The 10,536-nt window shown below is 43.1% G+C and overlaps 2 protein-coding genes across 3 annotated transcripts; one reads left to right on the plus strand and one right to left on the minus strand.

Annotated features, from left to right (window-relative positions):
* The first annotated feature begins 263 nt into the window (after positions 1-263).
* LOC149972356 (homeobox protein SEBOX-like) lies at positions 264-4,007 on the plus strand. Its single transcript, XM_090218196.1, has 3 exons — positions 264-456; positions 902-1,104; positions 1,212-4,007. Exons 1-3 carry the CDS (start codon positions 357-359, stop codon positions 1,836-1,838), a joined length of 930 nt encoding a protein of 309 aa, XP_090074322.1. The 5' UTR covers positions 264-356; the 3' UTR covers positions 1,839-4,007.
* A 1,352-nt stretch (positions 4,008-5,359) lies between these two features.
* LOC110503637 (vacuolar ATPase assembly protein VMA12) lies at positions 5,360-7,876 on the minus strand. Of its 2 annotated transcripts, XM_021582074.3 has the most exons (6): positions 7,095-7,694; positions 6,928-7,001; positions 6,761-6,850; positions 6,584-6,626; positions 6,313-6,425; positions 5,360-6,068 (listed from the first exon to the last, which is right to left on the minus strand). In XM_021582074.3, exons 1-6 carry the CDS (start codon positions 7,276-7,278, stop codon positions 5,973-5,975), a joined length of 600 nt encoding a protein of 199 aa, XP_021437749.3. In that variant the 5' UTR covers positions 7,279-7,694; the 3' UTR covers positions 5,360-5,972. The 2 variants fall into 2 exon arrangements, 1 of the variants encoding a protein (XP_021437749.3); XR_016491308.1 differs by lacking the exon at positions 6,584-6,626 and having other exon boundaries at positions 7,095-7,876.
* Between the last annotated feature and the right edge of the window lie 2,660 nt (positions 7,877-10,536).

The raw sequence follows: 10,536 nt of genomic DNA on the forward strand, positions 1-10,536 counted from the left end.
CCTGCGCTCTAACCTCCACGGGGTTCCTCTTTGCAGTCGATTGCCCTGGGATGAGATCTGACAGTCTGACACAGGGAGTGTCAGACAATAGCGACAGCGGAAACAGCGGGTTTATACACCATTGCTGCTTTCATCTGTTTCTTGTCAATTCGTGGCAACGTCACCATCTGCAATTCAGGATTAGAGAGGTGGGCACTAGGCTCCACTATAGGCCTATAACACCTGAACGTGCCCAGATTAATTTGGAGTGGACCGTGGGCGGTTTGTGATTGAGATGGGAGTTCCCGCTATAAGAGGGCACCGCTACCCAGCAGTGAGCGCATCATTTACGTATCAACAGACCGAGCTGTAGAATTATGTCTCTCTTCATCAATCATGAATTCACTGCACACAGACTGACTGACCAGAAAGAGATGGATTTTACAGCACATTTTGGAGACCAAGGTCAGTGTAAAGGTAGGCTATGTAAATAGTTTTCAAATGTTCAAGCTGTAGGCCTATGCGTAAAAGCTTACCATCAACGTAAAAAAAATGTTACAATAGTGACAGTTATATTTGTTTATCGACTTTTACAGTGTCCTTTAAGATTATTTTATTATGAATAGCATTTATTAATTAAATTGTCAATATTCTGTCTAGATTTTGCCTAAAATAAATAGAGCACAAAGAAACAAACAAAAACAAAGTCATAATATATAGAAAGATATCCATTGACATGAACAGGAATGCAGATGAAAAGAAAACGAAAACAAACATTTCTTTTAATTAATTGTCTTGAATAATTTTATAACACTATACCGGTATTTTGGACTACTTAAATAATCATCTATGAACCATATGTTTGGCCAAATTTAAATTAAAATGTTCAATTCTCACATTTTTTGTTTTTGTTGTTGTTAAGACGTGAGGAATGACAATGGACTTTCATCACCTGAACCTGAGAGAAGCGGGTGTACAGAGGGCCAGAGGAAGCGCAAAAGAACCATCTTCAGCCACGCACAATTGTCTGAGTTGGAACAAGCTTTCGCGCTGACGCCGTACCCAGACATCACTCTCCGTGAACGCTTGGCCGCACATACGCATCTACCTGAAAGCAAGATACAGGTTTGTGCAGTGATTATAACTAAAAGTTAGTTATTGACAATTTCTGTATATATCTATGCATTTAGGCTAGAACAACATATTTACCTGACTCTACTCATTGTTCATAGGTGTGGTTCCAAAACAGACGGGCAAGAAGTATCAAGAGTGGAAGACTCACCAAATCAACTAAGCCTACTTCTGGAAGAGGAGGTGCAACATGCCAACCTCTCCCAGTGGTTCCCTCCCCTGGTCCCTCCTTCACTCCAACCACAATGGGGGAGATGTTCCGACCAGACCAGATTCAGTGTGACGATGGTCAGCAGTTTTACTCCGACTGGATCCGTCTCTACAGCAACCCTGTCTCTCATCAGCCTACACCCGTCTCCCCAAACCTGGCAGAATCCCTACTGTGGGAGGAAGACCGCCGATCTCACCTGGGATCTCTTGCTACTACCACTGCACCCATTGGAAGGCAAGCACACTCCACACGGCCATACCGGGATGGGTTCAACCAGCCCTGTGTGGGCACCTCAGGGTATAGGAACTTTAATCTACAGACTCTAGCTGTCTCACAGGAAAGATATAGTCATCAAACCTCAGTGGACCAGGTTGTCACCTCCCATCCACAGCAGGTGTATTGGGATGTGACTCAAGGACAGGGTCATCATCCTCAGGTGGGCCCCCAGACCTCCATCGGATACATCTCAGACCTGATCTATAATGCTGCTATTGTCACCAACTTCCTGGAGTTCTGATGTCCTGTCCCTGCTTACCTATAGCCTGGTTGTCCCAGCTCTGGTGGTGCTATCTCTGGTGGTGCTATCCATGAGGTGGCAAGACAACACAAACAGATGTGGGACCACTAGGCTATACCGCTTGCTATACCTGCTGAAAGTATTCACACCCCTTGACTTTTTCCACATTTTGTGTTTCAGCCTGAATTCAAAATGGATTCAATATTATTTTTCTCATCCATCTACACACAATACCCCACAATGACAAAGTGAAAACATGTTTTTAGACATTTAAGCAATTTTATTGAAAATGAAATACAGAAATATAACATTTACATAAGTATTCACACCCCTGAGTCAAAATACTGTAAACTCACCTTTGGCAAGTATTACAGCTGTCTTTCTGGGTAAGTCTCTGAGTTGTGCACACCTGGATGGTACAATATTTGCACATTATTCTTTTAAAAAATCTTTAAACTCTGTAAAATTGGTTGTTGATCAATGCTAGACAGCCATTTTCAAGTCTTGCCATATATTTTCAAGACAATTTAAGTCAAAACTGTAACTACGCCACTCAGGAACATTCAATGTCATCTTGATAGGCAACTTCAGTGTACATTTGGCCTTCTCCTGTGAATTTGTCTCCTGGGTCTGTTGGAAAGTAAACTGAACCAGGTTTCCCTTCAGGATTTTGCCTGTGCTTAACTCTATTTTGTTTTTAAAAAATTCAAAAACAAAACTCCCTAGTCCTTGCCGATGACAAGCATACCCATAACATGATGAAGCCATCACCGTGCTTCAAAATATGAAGAGTTGGACTGAGTGATGTGTTGTGTTGGATTTGACCCAAACATAACGCTTTGTATTCAGGACATAAAGTACATTTCTTTGCCACATTATTTGCAGTTTTACTTTAGTGCCTTATTGCAAACAAATTCATGTTTTTAAATATTTTTATTATGTACTGGCTTCCTTCTTTTCACTGTCATTTAGGTTAGTATTGAAGAGTACCTACAATGTTGTTGATCCATCATCAGTTTTCTCCTATCACAGCCATTAAACTCTGTAACTGTTTTAAAGTCACCATTGGCTTCATGGTGAAATCCCTGAGCAGTTTCTTTCCTCTCCAGTAACTCAGTTAGGAAGGACACCTGTATCTTTGTTGTGACTGGGTCTATTGATACACCATCCAAAGTGTAATTAATAACTTCACCATGCTCAAAGTGATATTCAATGGACGCTTTTTGTTTTACCCATCTACCAATAGGTGCCCTTCTTTTTGAGGCATTGGAAAACCTCCCTGGTCTTTGTGGTTGAATCTGTGTTTGAAATTCACTGCTCAACTGAGGGACCTTACAGATAATTGTATGTGTGGGGTACAGAGATGAGGTAGTCCTTCAAAAATCATGTTAAACACTATTATTGCACACAGAGTGAGTCCATGCAACTTATTATGTGACTGTTAAGCACATTTTTACTCCTGAACTTGAGGCTTGCCATACATAACAAAGGGGTTAAATGACTCAAGCCATTTCAGCTTTTCATTTTTTATGAATTTGTACAAATTTCTAAAAACATAAATCCACTTTGACATTATGGGGTATTGTGTGTAGGCTGTAACACAACAACATGTGGAAAATATTAAGGGGTGTGAATGCTTTCTGAAGGCACTGTATGTGTGTTGTCTGTCTCTCCACATTGGCAGAATCTGTGACCAATTGACCAATTTTGTTTGTTTTTATTTTGTTGTTAAATGTGTGAATCTTATGTCTTCCATTAGCTTGTGAATAATCGTAATAATCGTTTAATTCATCCAAAGAGGAATATATTGATGTATTTCACCATAGTAATGATTGATTAGAAGTTTAATATGACCTTTTTTAAAAGAGTTAAATAATATAATATATGGTTACAGAGATAGGATTACCTATAGGATAGCCCTCTCGTAGTTTTATTTTGTGGGGTCTTTGATGGACAAGCAGCTTTCTGTGGAGGACAAGAGGACCCATATGCATTACATACTGTAATGTTACATAGTTGTTTACAGAGGTATTTGTATTCTACCTGACATAGAATCAGGTCTCATAGATCCATTTGGTCTGTTATTCATTCTAGGCGGATTTGATTCAACATTTAATGTTTCCGGGAGTATTATCTTTCAAAATATCCTGATTAAAATGATTTCTTGTGTCAAGATACCATGACAGAAATAATTATTTTCCAAATAAAAACTTTTTTTTCTCCAATAATATGGGTTGGACAGAGAAAAAATGAATAATAAGAAATAAATTAAAACTGAAGCTCAGCGTCTATCAGCTTACCAGCTCTTTAATTCTAGCTGGGTTTAAGGTCTCCAGTGAAGTATTACATGTGAGTAATACAGTCAAGATAGGACAAGAGCACTATGACAGTTCACCCCGGCCTGCTGGACAGTGATCTCTCAATATCATAATCATCTTTAATACCAAATAATCTTTCAATAAACCCTTAATCTGGGTGTCAAATCTCAGATCTTTGAGATACTTTTTTGTATTCCAGATGTAGTTACATCCTTTAATCTTTCAACCGATAGGAAAGGAAAATGTCCACAGATACAGTATAGGTGGGGGAAAAGTCCTAACACAAGCCAAAGTCAGATATCGTAGTAAAATGGTTTTGAATCATGAAAAGAGATACGTGTTGTCATGGAACAGATTTAAGTACTACACAGCTCCCAGGGTAACTATAATTGGTTTGTTTGTGGCCTGTAAAATCCATCTTGCTTTCTATTTCCCCTCGAAACAGATAAGTGCCGATCGGCAGTTGAAGACAATACTGTCTGCCACATCTGGAAGCAAGATGCTAGAGCAGGGTTTCCCAAACTCGGTCCTGAGGGCACGTTTTGGTTTTTGCCCTAGCACTACACAGCTGATTCAAATAACCAATTCATAATCAAGCTTTGATTATTTGAATCAGCTTTGTAGTGCTAGGGCAAAAACCAAAAAATTCACCCAGGGGGGCCCGTGCTAGAGAGCTGGCTGGAATAATAACTTCACTAGTCATAAACAACTGTATTCTCCAAAGACACTGCCTGTGAGTTTTTCTAGCCCAATTATAGGCTACTACTGGCATGAATAGAAGTGAAATAAGCCTTTCATAGTGTGAATGTGTTAACTTTACTCAGTCTGATGTGAGACAATTGTTACTCAAAGTTTACCACCTGCCTCAATTTACTGTAAATGGACAGGTACAATGGACAAAAACAACTTCATCTATTTTTATTTCTAATAGAACATGGAATATCCTTAATATTACCAGGGCTAATACGGTCAATGTAAGGGTAAAGTGGGACTTATCAATAATTGTTATGAAGCAGCTCAAAACTTCAATCCTAACCATAGAGGGGGGTTTGTGTGTACACACACACACGTTTTTCAGTCAAAATAAAGAAAAACCTTTGAATGAGTAGGTGTGTCCAAACTTTGGACTGGTACTGAATGTATGCATGCATGTATATTTATATATATTTTTTTTTTTACATTGAACCAAACTGATCTTAGAGGTTGTAATTACATGGCCGCTAACTTTATTGAGTAGACAAACAAACAATATTGACTACACAGAAACACACTGAAGGAGTGTAAAGTACAGTATGAATAAACTATTGTATGAAAAAATCCCTGATACATCCTAGTAGGAAATGATCCTACATTTTCTTTTAAATGGGGTTATTTTTAACAGGCCCTATGAAAGCAAAATGGATGGAAATAAATAGCTAAAACACAAGCAACTTTTACATCTGGGTCACATTCAAGATCTTCACACTGATCCGTTTTCAATTCATGAATAAGGGTGGGACAATTCTTATCACTAGTTTTGAAGTACATCGACTTCCACTCAGGTAGCCTAGCGGTTATGAGGTTGGGCCAACATCCGAAAGGTTGCTGGTTTCGAATCCCCGAGCTGACTAGGTGAAACATTTGTTGATGTGCCCTTGAGCAAGGCACTTAACCCTATCTGCTCCTGTAAGTCACTCTGGATAAGAGTGTCTGCTAAATGACTAAAATGTCATGGAAATTTAGCCCCTTTGATTTCCGTTTTTTAAGTCCACTGGTCGGTCAGGTAAGGGCATAGTTCTCCAGCAATGAGTTTTGTTGATAAGAACACTGACTGGTGCTATGGTTCTCCTAGCTCTCCCTCCATGGTCCGTACCAGAACATACAGCTCTGCCAGGCCGACGACGGACGCAGCAATCACTGCAGATATCACCCTCTGAAACACACATTCACACATGTCAACAAAGATACTGATTCTTAAACGGGGTTTTGAAATGTACGTTTCTTCATGATTACATTTTCAAACAAGATTTTTGGTCATTTACAACACAAGGCAGTACTAGCTTAATCATCGCTTATCACACAATCGAGGTTTAAGTGACACTATTAATCTCGTCAGGCAATAGGGGTGAACGCTTGCCCAGCTTGTACAAGTGAGGGATCTTCGTATGAATTCTTACCGGCGTTGTCTCTGTGAAGAGGTATTGACTGCCGAGATAGGAGCAGGTGAACGTCGCCACCACTGTCACTAGGAAGTTTAAGACCGTCACAACAGCAGCTTTGGCTGAGCGCACTAGAGACAGACCACACACACACACACACACACACACACACACACACACACACACACGTCAACATTAGAGGAGGGAGGGTTGAGGAAAAGGTAGATGGAGACGATAGTGACAATCTTAAGAGACTGATTGCATGCAAACGTTTGAAACCCATAGTAACCTTCTTTCCCAAAGTCCGCCAATGTCTCACGACGATTCATTTGCTGGGGGGGAGAAGTACTCGCATGAATCAACAACAACCAAAACACTAAGCGCTATCATATATTTAAGCTAGTGGCCATATGTCAATCCAAATCGTACAGTAGGCTACATGCAGAGTGTGGACTGTGCAATTCACCTGAGTGTTTACATTCCGTGTGATCCTGTTGTATTCTTCATTGGCCAACTTGGCTCTGATTCGCTCCAGACGAGCCACGAGCACAGGGTTCTGTCACAAAGAGGGCGTAACGCTTTAGTGTAGTCCTCATGATGGGTGTCAAATTAAGGGGTCGAGATCTCACTTACTCTGGGGGGCGTTTCAACCTCAGGCAGGTGCAATGAGCTGTCCTCCAACAACTCATTAAGGTAGAAGGGTTGACCTGAGAGGAAGGTAAAGTACACATAGGCTAGTACTTCATTCGTGAAATGTAAGACCTGTGCCACTATGCTTCTAGAACTATGTTCGTACATACCATTGTCGAGCAGACATTTATGAAGTTTCCTTGCAGTTCTGAAAGACAGAGTTGATGGCTGTTCCCGTTGAAGAATATCTTCCAATTCTTTCTGTAGTTCTGTTGGAACTGAAGCCTCATCCTTCTCCAGCAAGTCTCTTACCCTCTCTCGAAATGTGTTTCCAATCACAAATGACGACGCCATTCTCTTTAGCTAACGTTAACTGTCAGACTTATGTAGTTAGTTACAATGAAATGTGCTGACAAGTGGCTGGATTAGCTAGCTGTTGTTCGCCCGTAGCTGGCCGGGCAGAGTTAGCCAGCTGATCTAGCTAGCTACAAGAAGAGAATGCTCTGGCTTCATGTATAGCTAACAACGTTAGCTAGCAAACCTACGACCAGGAGCAAACGTTGGCAGTTTATAAAGATGATCCATTCCCAATTCTTCACAAATGGATACATTTAGTATTAATCTAATCATCGTATCAAGTACCCATTTTAAGTTGTTCCGATAACGATGAGAGTTTAGCTAATTTTACAAATCTAGAAATAAATACAACCGACAGAGAAAGCTCTCTTTGAAGCGTCTATGTTCACCTTGTGACAGGATCTGACGTACGTAGCTACTTCCACTAAAACATAATAAAAAATACTGTGTTACTAAACCCAAAATATTCACTATCAACAGAAGTGTACGGCCTTTTATTCCATTTCGTAATGAAACGTGTATCTCTAGATATTCTGAATAATGTAAATCCACATGGCTTATCCATTTTTAACAGAGAAATTAGAATGTCCCAACTGGCTGATGACAATACACTTTTTTTTTAAAGACAAAATGCCATTAATGCTATAACTGCATTCTCTATTGCATCTGGATTAAAACGTTTCTAAATGTGAAATCGTATGTTTATATGATTCTGATGATAAAGAAATATACAAATATTCCTGTACAGGACTGTGTTAAATATTTAGGAATACATTTGTCAAAAAAACACTTAGTCAGACAACGTATGAATTTCTCTCCTAAAATGAAGAAAACCCAAAATATATTTAATACTTGGCTACAAAGAGATCTTTCTATACTTGGGAAAGTACTTCTGTCCAAGGCAGAGGGACTGTCTCGCCTTGTGTACCCCTCATTATCTTTATTTGTAAATCCCTCTACCTGTTACGGTGCGTGAATGAGGACCCAAAAGCGAATTAACTTAAACAGAGCTTCTTTAATTACCAAACATAGGTAGGCTCAGACGGACCGGCAGATTCCGACAGGACAAGACAAGGTTACAGCAAACATGACGACAGTCTGGTTCAGGCATGAAACACAACAAACAAGAATCCGACAAGGACAGGAACAAAAACAGAGAGAGATATAGGGGACTAATCAGAGGGAAAAGGGGAACAGGTGGGAGAAGGGGTGACGAGGTAGTCAAGAGGAGACAAGGAACAGCTGGGGGAAAGCGGGGGAGAAAAGGTAACCTAACAACGACCAGCAGAGGGAGACAGGGTGAAGGGAAAGGACAGAGACAAGACACAACATGACAGTACATGACAGTACCCCCCCACTCACCGAGCGCCTCCTGGCGCACTCGAGGAGGAAACCTGGCGGCAACGGAGGAAATCCTCGATCAGCGCACGGTCCAGCACGTCCCGAGAGGGAACCCAACTCCTCTCCTCAGGACCGTACCCCTCCCAATCTACGAGGTACTGGTGACCACGGCCCCGAGGACGCATGTCCAAAATTCTACGGACCCTGTAGATGGGTGCGCCCTCGACAAGGATGGGGGGGGGGGGGGGAAGACGAGCGGGGGCGCGAAGGACGGGCTTGATGCAGGAGACATGGAAGACCGGGTGGACGCGACGAAGGTATCGCGGAAGAAGAAGTCGAACTGCGACAGGATTAATGACCCGAGAAATACGGAACGGACCAATGAACCGCGGGGTCAACTTGCGAGAAGCCGTCTTAAGGGGAAGGTTCTGAGTGGAGAGCCAAACTCTCTGACCGCGACAATATCTAGGACTCTTAGTTCTACGCTTATTAGCAGCCCTCACAGTCTGCGTCCTATAACGGCAAAGTGCAGACCTGACCCTCTTCCAGGTGCGCTCGCAACGTTGGACAAAAGCCTGAGCGGAGGGGACGCTGGACTCGGCGAACTGAGATGAGAACAGCGGAGGCTGGTACCCGAGGCTACTCTGAAAAGGAGATAGCCCGGTCGCAGACGAAGGAAGCGAGTTGTGGGCGTATTCTGCCCAGGGGAGCTGTTCTGACCAAGACGCAGGGTTGCGAAAAGAAAGACTGCGTAAGATGCGACCAATAGTCTGATTGGCCCGTTCTGCTTGACCGTTAGACTGGGGGTGAAAGCCGGAAGAGAGACTGACGGAAGCCCCAATCAAACGGCAAAACTCCCTCCAAAATTGAGACGTGAATTGCGGACCTCTGTCCGAAACGACGTCTGACGGAAGGCCATGAATTCTGAAAACATTCTCGATGATGATTTGTGCCGTCTCTTTAGCAGAAGGAAGCTTAGCAAGGGGAATGAAATGAGCCGCCTTAGAGAACCTATCGACAACCGTAAGAATAACAGTCTTCCCCGCTGACGAAGGCAGTCCGGTGACAAAATCTAAGGCGATGTGAGACCACGGTCGAGAGGGAATAGGAAGCGGCCTGAGACGGCCGGCAGGAGGAGAGTTACCGGACTTAGTCTGCGCGCAGACCGAACAAGCAGCCACGAAACGACGCGTGTCATGCTCCCGGGTGGGCCACCAAAAACGCTGGCGAATGGAAGCAAGCGTACCCCGAACGCCAGGGTGGCCGGCTAACTTGGCAGAGTGAGCCCACTGAAGAACGGCCAGACGAGTAGGAACGGGAACGAAAAGAAGGTTCCTAGGACAAGCGCGCGGCGACGGAGTGTGAGTGAGCGCTTGTTTTACCTGCCTCTCAATTCCCCAGACAGTCAACCCGACAACACGCCCCTCAGGGAGAATCCCCTCGGGGTCAGTGGAGGCTACTGAAGAACTGAAGAGACGAGACAAAGCATCAGGCTTGGTGTTCTTAGAGCCCGGACGATAAGAAATCACGAACTCGAAACGAGCGAAAAACAGCGCCCAACGCGCCTGACGCGCATTAAGTCGTTTGGCAGAACGGATGTACTCAAGGTTCCTATGGTCAGTCCAAACGACAAAAGGAACGGTCGCCCCCTCCAACCACTGTCGCCATTCGCCTAGGGCTAACCGGATGGCGAGCAGTTCGCGGTTACCCACATCATAGTTACGTTCCGACGGCGACAGGCGATGAGAAAAATACGCGCATGGGTGGACCTTGTCGTCAGAGAGGGAGCGCTGAGAAAGAATGGCTCCCACGCCCACCTCTGACGCGTCAACCTCGACAACGAACTGTCTAGAGACGTCAGGTGTAACAAGGATAGGAGCGGATGTAAAACGATTCTTGAGGAGATCAAAAGCT

The sequence above is a fragment of the Oncorhynchus mykiss genome, chromosome 24 (assembly GCF_057628025.1).
Source record: "Oncorhynchus mykiss isolate SJ-2025 chromosome 24, ASM5762802v1, whole genome shotgun sequence".
NCBI classification, from domain to species: domain Eukaryota; kingdom Metazoa; phylum Chordata; class Actinopteri; order Salmoniformes; family Salmonidae; genus Oncorhynchus; species Oncorhynchus mykiss.